The sequence below is a fragment of the Nerophis ophidion genome, linkage group LG17 (genome assembly GCF_033978795.1).
Source record: "Nerophis ophidion isolate RoL-2023_Sa linkage group LG17, RoL_Noph_v1.0, whole genome shotgun sequence".
NCBI lineage: Eukaryota > Metazoa > Chordata > Actinopteri > Syngnathiformes > Syngnathidae > Nerophis > Nerophis ophidion.
Genome location: NC_084627.1, coordinates 11,479,054 through 11,497,640, shown reverse-complemented (window position 1 = coordinate 11,497,640; position 18,587 = coordinate 11,479,054). Strand labels below are relative to the sequence as shown.

The window sequence follows — 18,587 nt, the reverse complement described above, 5'->3', positions numbered from 1 at the left end:
ACATCTCTGCGCTGCTGATCCGCCTCCGCTTGGGATGGTTTCCTGCTGGCTCCGCTGTGAACGGGACTCTCGCTGCTGTGTTGGATCCGCTTTGGACTGGACTCTCGCGACTGTGTTGGATCCATTGTGGATTGAACTTTCCCAGTATCATGTTAGACCCGCTCGACATCCATTGCTTTCCTCCTCTCCAAGGTTCTCATAGTCATCATTGTCACCGACGTCCCACTGGGTGTGAGTTTTCCTTGCCCTTATGTGGGCCTACCGAGGATGTCGTGGTGGCATGTGCAGCCCTTTGAGACACTAGTGATTTAGGGCTATATAAGTAAACATTGATTGATTGATACTGATGTACACGTTTCTCCTCACTGAGCTAAATTGAATTCTGTCTCTGTTTGATTCTTTGCTTCTTGTCTTGTTTAATAGATGTCATCAGTGTTAGAACATGACAACTATGGACATTTTTTTCTCAGCTCATGGACTTCAGATGTCACGAAGTATCCTGTTCAGCTTGACTTTTTGCCCCACGTGAGTGGAATGTGGGCTGTTTGCATGACTAAATGAATGAGTTGTTGTCATTTTGATGAGATTGTGTGTAGGAAACAGATTATCTGCTGGTTTGCATGATTTAGAGCACACGTGTCAAACTCAAGGCCAGATCCGGCCCGACACATCATTTAATGTGGATACTTCATCTTTCTTACAAGATGTTTTCATTGTTTCCATTTTGACAGAAAAAAAAATTATGTAATACATGAAATTTAGTATATTTTAAAGTTTGATATACATACAATCTTTGGGCACATCGCCATTCGATTCCAATTCTTGGGGTAAGGATTTGATTCATAATCGATACTCAATTCAACACGATTCTTGATTGAAAATGATTTTTGCAATGTATTGTTTGGTATAACAATAACAACAACACCTTAAAAAGTGAAGTGAAGTGAATTATATTTATATAGCGCTTTTCTCTAGTGACTCAAAGCGCTTTACATAGTGAAACCCAATATCTAAGTTACATTTAAACCAGTGTGGGTGGCACTGAGAGCAGGTGGGTAAAGTGTCTTGCCCAGGGACACAACGACAGCGACTAAGATGGCGGAAGCGGGGATCGAACCCGGAACCCTCAAGTTGCTGGCACGGCCGCTCCACCAACCGAGCTTACAGGTTACAAAACCTCATTTTGTTTGCTGATGTATAACACATATGTGCACCTAGTAAGCATTTAGATGGCCTAAACATTTTTTTATTTAATTAGTCAAACAAAAATAAATGGCTGTTAAGGACCCCCCCTCTCTTAGAAACAGCTGTTGCCATGTAATCAGGGAAAGTCCAAATAAAAGAGGAGGCGTACAATCTTTCATCAGAGCGTGATGGGAGACTTTACAAGAGTACGGCCCAGACGTTTCTCCTCAATTGAGCCAAATGTAATTCTGTCTCTGTTTAATTCCTTGCTTCTAGTCATTTTTAATAAATGTCATCAGTGTTTGAACCTGATACATAGGCAATAATATAATGATACTTTTATATTATTGCATTCACTGATTAAACCGGCCTCTGAGAGCAACCATGACTTCCATGTGGCCCTCCATGAACACAAGTTCCACACCCCTGATTTAGACAGTGAATGTTAGGTTTCATGAACAGCCCAACCTTTTAATCTCTAGAAAAACATCATGTTGATCTTCATCCTTCCTGGTCACAAAGCTCCAGGAACCAGTTTGTCCATGAGCATTTAAGTAGTTGACACACTACATTCCTAATGGCTGTGCATCCTAGGTAACAACTGTTCAGATGGGTTTATTTCAAGTGTGTGACTAATGGTACCTGATCAACTGCTCCTGGGAAAGGTCGATAGAGAAGTCGGTGATACTCAGACGTGACAGCGACTTCCTGCTGACTGCAGTCACACCAACAAATGTTCGGTAAAATGACCCTGTCATGTTTATGGATGTTCTGGGTGTTTTATCATACCATTTTCTACAGCAAAACTACTTTTCTCCTTGTAGGCAGAGCTTTCTTTGGGCTTGTTTCCACTGAAGTTGTGGATCAATTTGGCGAACGCTCGTTTCTGGTCCAAGAGCTCAGCGTACGAACCCATCTCAGAGATGTGACCGTCTTCCATCACCACGACCAAATCCACCTTCGGCAGCAGACTGAGGCTGTGAGTGACAAGCACTCGCGTCTGCACAAAGGCAACAATTCAGGTGATTGCAATGATAACACTCTGTGCTTTAAGATCAGTTCTTCACCTTGTTCTTCAGAAGTCCTTTGGGTCCGAGGACTCGGTCGAAGATATGCTGCCCCACATGAGTGTCGACGGCGGACAGTGGGTCATCCAGCAGGTAAACGTCCGAATTCCTGTACACAGCTCGAGCCAAGCTTACCCTCTGCTTCTGACCTCCAGACAGGTTGAGTCCCTGCACCCAATCATCACGCCGTCATCAGCAGCCCATCGTGTGAATTAGTGAATTATGTTTATATAGCGCTTTTCTCGAGTGACTCAAAGCGCTTTACATAGTGAAACCCAATATCTAAGTTACATTTAAACCAGTGTGGGTGACACCGGGAGCAGGTGGGTAAAGGGTGAAGTGAAGTGAAGTGAATTATATTTATATAGCGCTTTTCTCTAGTGACTCAAAGCGCTTTACATAGTGAAACCCAATATCTAAGTTACATTTAAACCAGTGTGGATGGCACTGGGAGCACGTGGGTAAAGTGTCTTGCCCAAGGAATGATCCATCACATGGCTGGATTACTTGTAACACATCAAATAAAAACTTTTAATCTCCAAAAAGTGACTAATCAATGTTGGTTTTAGAAGTAATAATATATATACACATATATACATACAGAGTATATACAGTACATGTAAAGATCCATATAGATATAAACTGTATATATATATATATACTGTATACATATATACACACACACACACACACACACACACATAATACATTATATATATATATATATATATATATATATATATATATATATATATATATAGATACACGCACACACACACACACATATATATATATATATATATATATATATATATATACACACACACACACACACGCACTCTTGGCATATAAAGGGTCTTGCCCAAGGACACAACGGCAGTGACTAGGATGGCGGAAACGGGAATCGAACCTGCAACCCTCAAGTTGCTGGCACGGCCACTCTACCAACCGAGCTATGCCGCCCCACGCTTCCTGGTTTCATACCATTTTCTTATACGAATGTCAGATAGCCTGTGTTTGTATTTGGTTACAGAATTCTTTAGATTATCCTACTAAGGTAAAAAGTGCACATGTCCATCACAAACTCTCCGGAAAGTGGTGGCTCTTGCCCCCAGGAAATTGGAATCCTACAAAAATGCAGGTTTGGATGTTAGGAGTGATAATGGGAAATGGGTTATACTTGAATAGCACTTTTCTACCTTCAAGGTACTCAAAGCGCTTTCAATCAATCAATCAATCAATGTTTACTTACATAGCCCTAAATCACTAGTGTCTCAAAGGGCTGCACAAACCACTACGACATCCTCGGTAGGCCCACATAAGGGCAAGGAAAACTCACACCCAGTGGGACGTCGGTGACAATGATGACTATGAGAACCTTGGAGAGGAGGAAAGCAATGGATGTCGAGCGGGTCTAACATGATACTGTGAAAGTTCAATCCATAATGGATCCAACACAGTCGCGAGAGTCCAGTCCAAAGCGGATCCAACACAGCAGCGAGAGTCCCGTTCACAGCGGAGCCAGCAGGAAACCATCCCAAGCGGAGGCGGATCAGCAGCGCAGAGATGTCCCCGAGCAGTACATGGCCACCGGATCGGACCGGACCCCCTCCACAAGGGAGAGTGGGACATAGAAGAAAAAGAAAAGAAACGGCAGATCAACTGGTCTAAAAAGGGAGTCTATTTAAAGGCTAGAGTATACAAATGAGTTTTAAGGTGAGACTTAAATGCTTCTACTGAGGTGGCATCTCGAACTGTTACCGGGAGGGCATTCCAGAGTACTGGAGCCCGAACGGAAAACGCTCTATAGCCCGCAGATTTTTTTGGGGCTTTGGGAATCACTAATAAGCCGGAGTCTTTTGAACGCAGATTTCTTGCCGGGACATATGGTACAATACAATCGGCAAGATAGGATGGAGCTAGACCGTGTAGTATTTTATACGTAAGTAGTAAAACCTTAAAGTCACATCTTAAGTGCACAGGAAGCCAGTGCAGGTGAGCCAGTACAGGCGTAATGTGATCAAACGTTCTTGTTCTTGTCAAAAGTCTAGCAGCCGCATTTTGTACCAACTGTAATCTTTTAATGCTAGACATGGGGAGACCCGAAAATAATACGTTACAGTATTAAGTAAGCGCTTTGCCACTATTTCCACACACACACACCGATGGCGGGAGCTGCCATCAGGAGCAAGGGTGAAGTGTCTTGCTCAAGGACACAAGGACGTAATGAAGTTGTAGAAGGTGGGGATCGAACCAGGAACCATCAGGTTACTGGCACGGCCACTCTCCCAACTGCTCCACACCGTTGGGGACGGCGTGGCACAGTTGACAAGCAATCGCGTCTGAACAAAGGCAACATTTCTGGTGATTGCAAAAATAGTGAAGTGAATTATATTTCAATCAATCAATCAATCAATGTTTACTTATATAGCCCTAAATCACTAGTGTCTCAAAGGGCTGCACAAACCACCACGACATCCTCGGTAGGCCCACATAAGGGCAAGGAAAACTCACACCCAGTCGGACATCGGTGACAATAATGATCCAGTGGGACGTCTGTGACAATAATGATTATGAGAACCTTGGAGAGGAGGAAAGCAATGGATGTCGAGCGGGTCTAACATGATACTGTTAAAGTTCAATCCACAATGGATCCAACACAGTCGCGAGAGTCCAGTCCAAAGCGGGTCCAACTCAGCAGCGAGAGTCCCGTTCACAGCGGAGCCAGCAGGAAACCATCCCAAGCGGAGGCGGATCAGCAGCGCAGAGATGTCCCCGAGCAGTACATGGCCACCGGATCGGACCGGACCCCCTCCACAAGGGAGAGTGCGACATAGGAGAAAAAGAAAAGAAACGGCACATCAACTGGTCTAAAAAGGGAGTCTATTTAAAGGCTAGAGTATACAAATGAGTTTTAAGGTGAGACTTAAATGCTTCTACTGAGGTGGCATCTCGAACTGTTACTGGGAGGGCATTCCAGAGTACTGGAGCCCGAACGGAAAACGCTCTATAGCCCGCAGACTTTTTTTGGGCTTTGGGAATCACTAATAAGCCGGAGTCCTTTGAACGCAGATTTCTTGCCGGGACATATGGTACAATACAATCGGCAAGATAGGATGGAGCTAGACCGTGAAGTATTTTATACGTAAGTAGTAAAACCTTAAAGTCACATCTTAAGTGCACAGGAAGCCAGTGCAGGTGAGCCAGTACAGGCGTAATGTGATCAAACTTTCTTGTTCTTGTCAAAAGTCTAGCAGCCGCATTTTGTACCAACTGTAATCTTTTAATGCTAGACATGGGGAGACCCGAAAATAATACGTTACAGTATTAAGTAAGCGCTTTGCCACTATTTCCACATTCACACACCGATGGCGGGAGCTGCCATCAGGAGCAAGGGTGAAGTGTCTTGCTCAAGGACACAAGGACGTAATGAGGTTGTAGAAGGTGGGGATCGAACCAGGAACCATCAGGTTACTGGCACGGCCACTCTACCAACTGCTCCACACCGTTGGGGACGGCGTGGCGCAGTTGACAAGCAATCGCGTCTGAACAAAGGCAACATTTCTGGTGATTGCAAAAATAGTGAAGTGAATTATATTTATATAGCGCTTTTCTCTAGTGACTCAAAGCGCTTTACATAGCGAAACCCAATATCTAAGTTACATTTAAACCAGTGTGGGTGGCACTGGGAGCAGGTGGGTAAAGTGTCTTTGACTAGGATGGCGAAAGCGGGAATCAAACCTGCAACCCTCAAGTTGCTGACACGGCCACTATACCAACCGAGCTATACCGCATAATACTCTATGCTTTAAGATTAGTTCTTCAGAAGTCCTTTGGGTCCAAGGACTCGGTCAAGGATATGCTGCCATTCTGTCCCCAATGGCGTGGCGCAGTTAATAAAAACATTATCAACATCTGGTAGGAAGCCCCCACAAGTAGGAGTAGAGGATAGAGGTCGAACATTATCAACATCTGGTAGGAAGCCCCCACAAGTAGGAGTAGAGGATAGAGGTCGAACATTATCAACATCTGGTAGGAAGCCCCCACAAGTAGGAGTAGAGGATAGAGGTCGAACATTATCAACATCTGGTAGGAAGCCCCCACAAGTAGGAGTAGAGGATAGAGGTCGAAAGTCACCCAATTCAAACTGCTCAGAAAAATATTGTCAAGGAGAGACTGACCGGCTCCAAGGCTAGAACTACAAAGAGTAAAGGTCTTCGTGTAAAAGGTATTTAAGGACAGTTGTCCAAGAAGACAAGAGTGATCAGGCTCATACTCTTTCTCCTGGAGCTGCAGCTCTAGTCTGACGCTCGCTGAAACAAATTAAACTTTTTGTTCGACGATTCCTTTTTGGGGTCTTCTTGGCACGACCAACACATATACAACAATACGGAATCGGGTTTGTACCTTTTCACCGATTTCCGCCGCATCCCCAGCTGGTAGCACTTCCAGATCCGGCAACAGAGCACAGGCCTCAACCACACGGTGGTACCAACTCTCTTTCCTCTCCAGGCCAAACAAAATGTTGTCCTTCAGCGTGGCATTCTGGATCCAGGCCTGTTGAGGTACATAGCCCATGGAACCCTGTGAAAGCCAAGTGGACAAAGGAGATATTTCAGCAATATGGACATTTCCACAGAGCAAATAACGATTCTAAGAGTGTAACATTTCTCATCTTGGTCCGTCTTTAAAGACTCGAGACCAACACGAACCACTATGCTTTTGCACTTACAGAACAATGACAGGTAGGAAAAACACTAACCTTGTAGCTTATACTTTTGAAGTGGTATTGTCAGAATAATTGTACCTAAGTTATCAGGAAACTTTGTGTTCCCATAAATTCTCGGCGAGCAGACAAAAGCTGTCTTTGATCTTACCAAGCAAAAGGCTTGTAAAACTCCACTGAGTACGATGGGAAGTGACATGAAGTGTCGGTTTCTTTGATCTATTGTGATCCACAAGGTGATCTTGTCTTGACCCGAGATCTACAAACCGGAGAGGAAGCAGGACCTGGCACAAGCTCCAGGCATCTTTTCTTTGAACTGTTTTGTGACAGACGGCAATGGTCGTTTACGACCCCCTGTCCCTTTAGAAAGAGCTGTTGCCATGTAATCAGGGAAAGTCCAAATAAAAGAGGAGTGCAATCCTTTTGTCAGAGCGTGGTGGAAGACTGTACAAGAGTACAGCCCAGGCGTTTCTCCTCCTTGAGCTAAATTGAACCCTGTCTCTGTTTAATTCCTTGCTTTTTGTCTGTTTAATAGATGTCATCTGCAACGTTCCCTCTAAAGTACGTGCCTGTGAAATTGCACACTGCTCACGCGTCCTCTGCGCACGACAAATCTAGGCCGCGCACAAAATCATATAAAAAGATAAGCGCATAACAGTGTGCATGTGTGCGGTCGCTCACATGTGCTCAAGGAGTTTTGGCGTTTGCTCACACACATGAAAAATTGGAGGGAAAATTTGGTCATTGGTGTTTGAACCTGACATCTTCTTGGTCCTTCCAGTTTTCCCGTCAATCTTCAGATCCCAGCTGGGGTGAAGAAAAGTAGTTCCTCAATCAGGAGATGTTTGCCATGGTCTTCTGGTTTCACTCATTCTGCTGGAATCGTCAGATTTGTTGGAATCCGCACAATGAGGAGAGCGTGGGACAACGCTGTACAAGAGTACAGGTTTACGCGCTCTCATTGAGCTTAATTGAATCCTGTCTCTGCTTCTTGTCTGTTTAATAGATGTCATCGATCTTTGAACCTGACAGATATAATTATAATATGTATAAGATATAATTTGCGTTAAGTTAAAGTACCCATGATTGTCACGCACACACTAGGTGTGGCGAACCTATACTTTGCATTTGACCCATCACCCTTGATCCCTCCCCTGGGAGGTGAGGAGAGCATTGAGCAGCAGCGGTGGCCGCGCCCGGGAATCATTTTTGGTGATTTTAACCCCGAATTCCAAGCATTGATACTGAGTGCCAAGTAATGGCTCCCATTTTTATAGTCTTTGGTGTGACTCGGCCGGGGTTTGAACTCAAGACCTACCGATCTCAGGACAATCATGGGTACTTTAACTTTACTGTGTGGAACAATTTTCCTTGTGGATCATTAAAGTGAGAAGCTCAAAGTAAAGCCGCTGCTACTCCACATGGAGAGGAGCCAGATGAATTGGTTCGGGCATCTAGTCAGGATGCCACCCAAACGCCTCCCTAGGGAGGTGTTTCGGGCACGTCCGACCGGTAGGAAGCCACGGGGAAGACCCAGGGCACGTTGGGAAGACTATGTCTGCCAGCTGGCCTGGGAATGCCTCGGGATCCCCTGGACGAAGTGGCTGGGGAGAGAAAAGTCTGGGCTTCCCTGCTTAGGCTGCTGACCCCGCGACCAGACCTCGGATGAATGGATGATCATTAAAGTTTGTCTATGTCTAAATGTAAGTTAACTGGATGGATGGATGGATACCCCTACTTTTTTTTCCCTTCATGTCCAAGGAATAAGACGTTTTGCACGGCCTGAATGGGTAAAAAAATGACAGGTGGACCCACCCTGACTAGGACGGAGCCCCGCCTCTTCACCATCTCCCCCAAGATGGCCGACAAGAGCGAGGATTTGCCCGAACCGACATGGCCGACCACGGCCACCAGAGTGCCGCTCTTCACCTTCAGGTTGACTCTCTGCAAGCACAGCGGCCCGTTGTTGGACCAAGCAAAGTGTCCTTCTTCGATAAGCACGCCATCGCCGTCTGGGGGAGAGAAAGACCTCACGTCTGTTTCTGCCTTCCCATCTACTTTTTTTTTTTTTTTTAAGTACCTTGAACAAGCATAATTCACTTAAAAAAATAAAAAATAAAGTACTTTGAACAAGCATTATCTACTTTTCTTAAAAAAGCATATTTTTTGGTGGTGGAAGACTGAGTAGACTATGCTTGTTCAAGGTACTTAATTTTTTATTTTTGTAAGTAGATTATGCTTGTTCAAGGTACTTTATTATTTTTTAAGTAGATTATGCTTATTAAAGTTATTTTTTTTAAGGAGGTTATGCTTGTTCAAGGTACTTTTTTAAGTTATGCTTGTTCAAGGTACTTTTTTTAGGTAGATTATGCTTGTTTGAGGTACTTTTTTAAAGTAGGTTATGCTTGTTTAAGATACTTTTTTTTCTTCCTTTTTTAAAGAATTATGCTTGTTGAAGGTACTTTGAAAAAAAAGTGGATTATGCTTGTTCAAGGTACTTTTAAAATATATATATAGAGATTATGCTAATTCAATGTACTTGTTTTTTAAATAAATTATGCTTGTTCAAGGTATTTAAAAAAAAAAGTAGATTATGCTTGTTCAAGGCACTTTATTTTTATTTTTTTTAAGTAGATTATACTTGTTTAAGATACTTTTTTTTTAAGTAGAGAATGCTTGTTCAAAGTACTTTGTTATTATTTTTTTAAGTAGATTATGCTTGTTTGTGGCATTTAAAAAAAAAAAGTAGATTATGCTTGTTCAAGATACTTCATTTTTTTTTTTTAAGTAGATTATGCTTGTTCAATGTACATTATTTTTTCTTTTTTTAAGTAGATTATGCTTGTTGAAAGTACTTAAAAAAGGTAGATTATGCTTGTTCAAGGTACTTCTAAAAAATATATATAGAGATTATGCTTGTTCAATGTACTTTCTTTTAAAGTAGATTATGCTTGTTCAAGGCACTTTATTTTAAAAAAATTTAAGTAGATTGTACTTGTTTAAGACATTTTTTTTAAGTAGATAATGCTTGTTCAAAGTACTTTGTTTTTATTTTTTTAAGTAGATTATGCTTGTTTGTGGTACTTTTTAATTAAAAAAAATTAGATTATGCTTGTTCAAGGTACTTCATTTAAATTTTTTTTTTTAAAGTAGATTATGCTTGTTGAAAGTACTTTTAAAAAAAGTAGATTATGCTTGTTCAAGGCACTTTATTTTTATTTTTTTTAAATAGATTATACTTGTTTAAGATACTTAAAAAAAGTATATAATGCTTGTTCAATGTACTTAAAAAAAATTTGATTATGCTTGTTCAAGGTACTTTATATATATATTTTTTAAATAGATTATGTGTGTTCAAGGTACTTAAAAAAAAAGTAGATTATGCTTGTTCAAGGCACTTTATTTTTATTTTTTTTAAGTAGATTATACTTGTTTAAGATACTTTTTTTTTAAGTAGAGAATGCTTGTTCAAAGTACTTTGTTATTATTTTTTTAAGTAGATTATGCTTGTTCGTGGCACTTAAAAAAAAAAGTAGATTATGCTTGTTCAAAATACTTCATTTTTTTTTTTTTAAAGTAGATTATGCTTGTTCAAGGTACATTATTTTTTCTTTTTTTAAGTAGATTATACTTGTTGAAAGTACTTAAAAAAAGTAGATTATGCTTGTTCAAGGTACTTCTAAAAAATATATATAGAGATTATGCTTGTTCAATGTACTTTCTTTTAAAGTAGATTATACTTGTTGAAAGTACTTTAAAAAAATAAATAGATTATGCTTGTTCAAGGCACTTTATTTAAAAAAAAATTAAGTAGATTATACTTGTTTAAGATATTTTTTTTAAGTAGATAATGCTTGTTCAAAGTACTTTGTTTTTATTTTTTTAAGTAGATTATGCTTGTTCGTGGTACTTTTTAATAAAAAAAAGTAGATTATACTTGTTCAAGGTACTTCATTTTTAATTTTTTTTAAATTAGATTATGCTTGTTCAAGGTACTTCATTTTATTTTATTTTTTTAAAGTAGATTATGCTTGTTCAAAGTACTTTGTTTTTATTTTTTAAAGTAGATTATGCTTGTTCGTGGTACTTTTTAATAAAAAAAAGTAGATTATGCTTGTTCAAGGCACTTTATTTTTAATTTTTTTAAATAGATTATACTTGTTTAAGATACTTAAAAAAAGTAGATAATGCTTGTTCAATGTACTTTGTTTTTATTTTTTTAAGTAGATTATGCTTGTTCGTGGTACTTTTTAATAAAAAAAAGTAGATTATGCTTGTTCAAGGCACTTTATTTTTAATTTTTTTACATAGATTATACTTGTTTAAGATACTTAAAAAAAGTAGATAATGCTTGTTCAATGTACTTAAAAAAAAAATTAGATCATGCTTGTTCAAGGTATTTTATATATATATTTTTTAAGTAGATTATGTGTGTTCAAGGTACTTTAAAAAAAAAGTATATTATGGTTGTTCAAGGTACATTATTTTTTATTTTTTTAAAGAGATTATGCTTGTTCAAGGTACTTTATTTATTTATTTATTTTTTTAAGTAGATTATGCTTGTTCAAGGACCTCTTTAAAAAAAAAGTAGATTTTGCTTGTTCAAGGTACTTTCTTTTTTTTTTTTTTAAGTAGATTATGCTTGTTCAAGGTGCTAGATTTTTTTTTTGTAAGTAGATTATGCTTGTTCAATGTACTTGATTTTATTTTTTTATGTAGATTATGCTTGTTCAAGGTACTTTTTTTTTCATTTTTAAGTAGATTATGCTTGTTTCAGGTACTTTATTTATTATTTTTTTAAGTAGATCATGCTCGTTCAAGGTACTCAAAAAAAAAAAGTAATTATGCCTGTTCAAGGTACTTATTTTCTTTTTTCAAAGTAGATTATGCTGGTTCAAGGTACTTTATTTTTTATTTTATTACGTAGATTATACTTGTTGAAGGTACTTTTAAAAAAAAATTTAAAAGTAGATTATGCTTGTTCAAGGTATGTTAAAAAAAAGTAGATTTTGCTTGTTCAATGTACTTTAAAAAAAAAAGTAGAATCTGGACTTTTTGGAAAGGAGTGGGTTACTTCCTACTTTGGGTTAGGGGAAGCTTCTCCACGTTGTCCCACTTCAGTTCATCCTGGCACAGGAAGTTCCCCAAACGTCTGAGTGACACAAAGGCCTGAAACCCCCCAAAGAAAGTCAGCATCCATCATGGTTTCATGTCGCCACGGACCAAGGTGCCACGTCGTCACAGAGCCGTCTTCAAGGTGTGGGGCGGCGCCGTGAGACTTGCCTGCATGGTGGTGCTCATGGCGAAAGGAAGCTGACTCAAAGGCGTTTTCAGGATGTTGATGAGAGCGACAGACACAAATATTTTCTGCGCGTCCAGAACGTGGCGCTCGTCGCTCAGCACGTAAACTGCAAACATGGAGAAGGCGATCTGAAAAGAACAGATAGGTGATAAAATAATCAACTTCAGTTGAGGTTTATTAGGAAAGTGCATAGGACACAATGTCACGCATCACATGTTTGTACTTGTTTCATTGCAGCGTTTCAGAAAAGGAGTAGGAAGAAGCAGATTTGATGTAATTCTACCCCTTTTTATATCATAGCGATTGTATCCCATTTCCTTGTTTTCTGTAACAGGACAGTTATTTAATAATAAAAAATGGATGGATGGATATATAATATATATATATATGCTTGTTCAAGGTACTCAAAAAAAGTAGGTTATACTTGTTCAAGGTACTTTTTTAACTAGAGATTATGCTTGTTCAAGGTACTTTTTTAAGTAGGTTATGGTTGTTTAAAGTACTTTTGTAAAAGTAGATTCTGCTTCTTCAAGGTACTTTTTTTTCAAAAGTATATTATGCTTGTTCAAGGTCCTTTTGAAAAAAAGTAGATTATGCTTGTTCAAGGTACCTTTTTAAATAGATTGTGCTTGTTCGAGGTACTTTAAAAAAAAAATAGACTATGCTGGTTCAAGGTACTTTATTTTTTATTTTTTTTAAAAGATTATGCTTATTCAAGGTACTTAAAAAAAGTAGATTATGATTGTTCAAAGTACTTTTTTAAATTTTTTAAAGTAAATTATGCCTGTTCAAGGTACTTAAGAAAATAGATTATGCTTGTTTAAGGTACTTTTTTGTTTTTTTTAAGTAGATTATGCCTGTTCAAGGTACTTTATTATTTTTTAAGTAGATTATGCTTGTTAAAAGTACTTTTCGTAAGTACATTATGCTTGTTCAAAGTACTTTTTTTAAGTAGATTATGCTTGTTCGAGGTACTTTTAAAAAAAGAATAGACTATGCTGGTTCAAGGTACTTTATTTTCTATTTTTTTTAAATAGATTATGCTTATTGAAGATATATAAAAAAAAGTGGATTATATTTTTTTTTAAAGTAAATTATGCCTGTTCAAGGTACTTAAGAAATGGATTGTGCTTGTTTAAGGTACTTTTTTCTTTTTTTTAAAGTAGATTATGCTTGTTCAAGGTACTTTATTATTTTTTTTAAAGTAGATTATGCTTGTTAAAAGTAGTTTTTGTAAGTACATTATGCTTGTTCAAAGTACTTTTTTTAGGTAGATTATGCTTGTTCAAGGTACTTTTCTGTAGAGTAGATTATGCTTGTTCATGGGTACATTTTTAAGTAAATGATGCTTGTTTAAGGTACTTTTTTCTTTTAAAAAAATAGATTATACTTGTTCAAGGTACTTTTTAAAAAAAAAAGTAGATTATGCTTGTTCAAGGTACTTTTTTAAAGTAGATAATGCTTGTTCAAGGTACTATATTTTTTTTGTTTAGTTTTTTAGTAAATTATGCTTGTTTAAGGTACCTTTTTTTAAGGAGATTATACTTGTTCAAGGTACTTTTTTAACTAGAGATTATGCTTGTTCATGGTACTTTTTTAAGTAGATTATGGTTGTTGAAAGTACTTTTGCAAAAGTAGATCATGCTTCTTCAAGGTACTTTTTTTTTTTTTTCCAAAGTAGATTATGCTTTTTCAAGGTCCTTTTAAAAAAAAAAGTAGATTATGCTTGTTCAAGGTAGTTATTTAAGTAGATTGTGTTTATTCAAGGTACTTAAAAAATAATAATACACTATGATGGTTCAAGGTAATTTATTTTACATTTTTTTAAATAGATTATGCTTATTCAAGATGTTTTAAAAAAAGTAGATTATGCTTGTTCAAAGTACTGTATTAATTTTTTTTAAGTAAATTATGCCTGTTCAAGGTACTTAAGAAAATAGATTATGCTTGTTTAAGGTACTTTTTTTCTATTTTTAAGTAGATTATGCTTGTTCAAGGTACTTTATTATTTTTTTTAAGTAGATCATGCTTGTTAAAAGTACTTTTTGTAAGTACATCATGCTTGTTCAAAGTACTTTTTTAAAAAAGATTATGCTTGTTCGAGGTACTTTTTTAAAATAGATTATGCTTGTTCGAGGTACTCTTCTGTAGAGTGGATTATGCTTGTTCAAGGTACTTTAAAAAAAAGTAGATCATGCTTGTTCAAGGGTACCTTTTTAAGTAAATAATGCTTGTTTAAGGTACTTTTTTTCTTTTCTTTTTTTTTAAAAATAGATTATGCTTGTTTAAGGTACTTTTTAAAAAAAATGTAGATTATGCTTGTCCAAGGTACTTTTTTAAAATAGATTATGTTTGTTCGAGGTACTCTTCTGTAGAGTAGATTATGCTTGTTCAAGGTACTTTAAAAAAAAGTAGATCATGCTTGTTCAAGGGTACCTTTTTAAGTAAATAATGCTTGTTTAAGGTACTTTTTTCTTTTCTTTTTTTTTTTTAATAGATTATGCTTGTTTAAGGTACTTAAAAAAAAAAAAGGAGATTATGCTTGTTCAAGGTACTTTTTTTTAAAGTGGATTATGCTTGTTCAACGTACTTTATTTTTAAGTAGATAATGCTTGTCCAAGGTCCTTTAAAAAAAAAAAAAGTAGATTATGCTTGTTCAAGGTACCTTTTTTAAGGAGATTATACTTGTTCAAGGTACTTTTTTTTAAAGTGGATTATGCTTGTTCAACGTACTTTATTTTTTAAGTAGATAATGCTTGTACAAGGTCCTTTTTAAAAAAAAAAAAGTACATTATGCTTGTTCAAGGTACTTTATTTTTTGTTTTGTTTTTAAGTAGATTACGCTTGTTTAAGGTACCTTTTTTTAAAGAGATTATACTTGTTCAAGGTACTTTTTTTTTCACAAGAATTTGCACGCACATTGCATGGCCCATTTGTCGTTTTGTGCAAATAGAATAGTTTTATTGTCATCAGAAGCCAAAATTGAAATCCAGACTAAAGTTTGATTATTTGTCCAGACTCTACCGTGGCTCAAAAGGTTTTTGCCACAACACCTCTCCGTCACAAAGTGAAAATGGAGCAATGACAGAGTCTCACCAGGAAGGAGGAAGAGTTGAAGGAGGCCAGAGAGAGCGAGTAGAGGACCTGAGACTTCTTCAGGGTGTGCAGCTCGCCCTCCCTCAGGGCGCCGATGCGACGCAAGAAGGCGTCCTCCCAGGCGTAGAATTTGAGGATCTTCACGCCGCTCAGAATCTCATTCATCAGCTTGATGCGACCGTCCATGAAGTCCATCTGCACCTCCTGAGGACACAATAGATGGGTTACCATGGCGACGTCACCGTCCCGTGAACCCCACCTGCAGCTTGCTCCTCCACTTGGCGATGAGTCCGTTCAGAGGGAAGATCAGGACGATGGCGCTGACGCCGGCCAGGGCAGACGGCCCGAGGAGCTGACAAGCAGACGCAGCGAGAGCTCAGGCGTTCGTGTAGCTCACAGAAAACAATACAGGAAGTTGATCTTACTTGGTACAGGAAGTAGAAGGACAGCGCAATCTCAATGGGCGCCACCCACACGTTGTTGACGTAAACGACCAAGTCCATCATCTTCTGCGTGTCCACTGAAATCAGGTTGATGATTTCTCCCACCGTGCACTGGCGGCGAGCGCCGCTGCTCATCAGCAGACTCTGACCACAACACAATCACAGACTCTGACCACAACACAATCACAGACTCTGACCACAACACAATCACAGACTCTGACCACAACACAATCACAGACTCTGACCACAACACAATCACAGACTCTGACCACAACACAATCACAGACACTGACCACAACACAATCACAGACTCTGACCACAACACAATCACAGACACTGACCACAACACAATCACAGACACTGACCACAACACAATCACAGACTCTGACCACAACACAATCACAGACACTGACCACAACACAATCACAGACTCTGACCACAACACAATCACAGACTCTGACCACAACACAATCACAGACACTGACCACAACACAATCACTGACCACAACGCAATCACAGACACTGACCACAACGCAATCACAGACACTGACCACAACGCAATCACAGACACTGACCACAACGCAATCACAGACTCAGACCACAACGCAATCACAGACACTGACCACAACACAATCACAGACACTGACCACAACACAATCACAGACACTGACCACAACACAATCACAGACTCTGACCACAACACAATCACAGACTCTGACCACAACACAATCACAGACTCTGACCACAACACAATCACAGACACTGACCACAACACAATCACAGACTCTGACCACAACACAATCACAGACTCTGACCACAACACAATCACAGACTCTGACCACAACACAATCACAGACTCTGACCACAACACAATCACAGACACTGACCACAACACAATCACAGACTCTGACCACAACACAATCACAGACACTGACCACAACACAATCACAGACACTGACCACAACACAATCACAGACTCTGACCACAACACAATCACAGACACTGACCACAACACAATCACAGACTCTGACCACAACACAATCACAGACTCTGACCACAACACAATCACAGACACTGACCACAACACAATCACTGACCACAACGCAATCACAGACACTGACCACAACGCAATCACAGACACTGACCACAACGCAATCACAGACACTGACCACAACGCAATCACAGACTCAGACCACAACGCAATCACAGACACTGACCACAACACAATCACAGACACTGACCACAACACAATCACAGACACTGACCACAACACAATCACAGACTCTGACCACAACACAATCACAGACTCTGACCACAACACAATCACAGACTCTGACCACAACACAATCACAGACACTGACCACAACACAATCACAGACACTGACCACAACACAATCACAGACACTGACCACAACACAATCACAGACACTGACCACAACACAATCACAGACTCTGACCACAACACAATCACAGACTCTGACCACAACACAATCACAGACTCTGACCACAGCACAATCACAGACTCTGACCACAGCACAATCACAGACTCTGACCACAACACAATCACAGACATTAACCACACCACAATCACAGACACTGACCACAACACAATCACAGACTCTGACCACAACACAATCACAGACACTGACCACAACACAATCACATACACTGACCACAACACAATCACAGACACTGACCACAACACAATCACAGACTCTGACCACAACACAATCACAGACACTGACCACAACACAATCACAGACACTGACCACAACACAATCACAGACACTGACCACAACACAATCACAGACTCTGACCACAACACAATCACAGAATCTGATCACAACACAATCACAGACTTTGACCACAACACAATCACAGACACTGACCACAACACAATCACTGACCACAACGCAATCACAGACACTGACCACAACGCAATCACAGACACTGACCACAACGCAATCACAGACTCTGACCACAACGCAATCACAGACACTGACCACAACGCAATCACAGACACTGACCACAACACAATCACAGACACTGACCACAACACAATCACAGACTCTGACCACAACACAATCACAGACACTGACCACAACACAATCACATACACTGACCACAACACAATCACAGACACTGACCACAACACAATCACAGACTCTGACCACAACACAATCACAGACACTGACCACAACACAATCACAGACACTGACCACAACACGATCACAGACACTGACCACAACACAATCACAGACACTGACCACAACACAATCACAGACACTGACCACAACACAATCACAGACACTGACCACAACACGATCACAGACTCTGACCACAACACAATCACAGACTCTGACCACAACACAATCACAGACTCTGACCACAACACAATCACAGACACTGACCACAACACAATCACAGACACTGACCACAACACAATCACAGACACTGACCACAACACAATCACAGACTCTGAGCACAACAGAATCACAGACTCTGACCACAACACAATCACAGACACTGACCACAACACAATCACAGATACTGACCACAACACAATATCAGAAACAGGGGCGGTATAGCTCGGCTGATAGCGCGGCCGTACCACCTCATCTGGCTCCTCTCCATGTGGAGAAGCAGCGGCTTTACTTTGAGCTCCCCCCGGATGGCAGAGCTTCTCACCCTATCTCTAAGGGAGAGACCCGCCACCCGGCAGAGGAAACTCATTTGGGCCGCTTGTACCCGTGATCTTGTCCTTTCGA

The 18,587-nt window shown here is 39.4% G+C and overlaps 1 protein-coding gene and 1 long non-coding RNA gene across 2 annotated transcripts in view; one reads left to right on the top strand and one right to left on the bottom strand.

The window, feature by feature from the left end:
* Positions 1–18,587, bottom strand: part of LOC133536078 (multidrug resistance-associated protein 1-like) — a 73,268-nt gene that overhangs the window by 24,167 nt on the left and 30,514 nt on the right. The window contains exons 10-19 of the mRNA XM_061876275.1: positions 15,802–15,963; positions 15,636–15,728; positions 15,377–15,580; positions 12,262–12,408; positions 12,060–12,147; positions 8,794–8,990; positions 6,660–6,836; positions 2,253–2,420; positions 1,975–2,185; positions 1,828–1,900 (exon numbers count right to left, since the gene is read on the bottom strand). Coding sequence (XP_061732259.1) covers positions 1,828–1,900; positions 1,975–2,185; positions 2,253–2,420; positions 6,660–6,836; positions 8,794–8,990; positions 12,060–12,147; positions 12,262–12,408; positions 15,377–15,580; positions 15,636–15,728; positions 15,802–15,963 — 1,520 coding nt within the window. The remainder of the gene's footprint in view (positions 1–1,827; positions 1,901–1,974; positions 2,186–2,252; positions 2,421–6,659; positions 6,837–8,793; positions 8,991–12,059; positions 12,148–12,261; positions 12,409–15,376; positions 15,581–15,635; positions 15,729–15,801; positions 15,964–18,587) is intronic.
* LOC133536079 (uncharacterized) lies at positions 1,790–2,797 on the top strand. The gene is made up of 4 exons (XR_009802378.1): positions 1,790–1,925; positions 2,010–2,164; positions 2,265–2,345; positions 2,408–2,797. It is a non-coding gene; the product is annotated as an uncharacterized LOC133536079 (long non-coding RNA).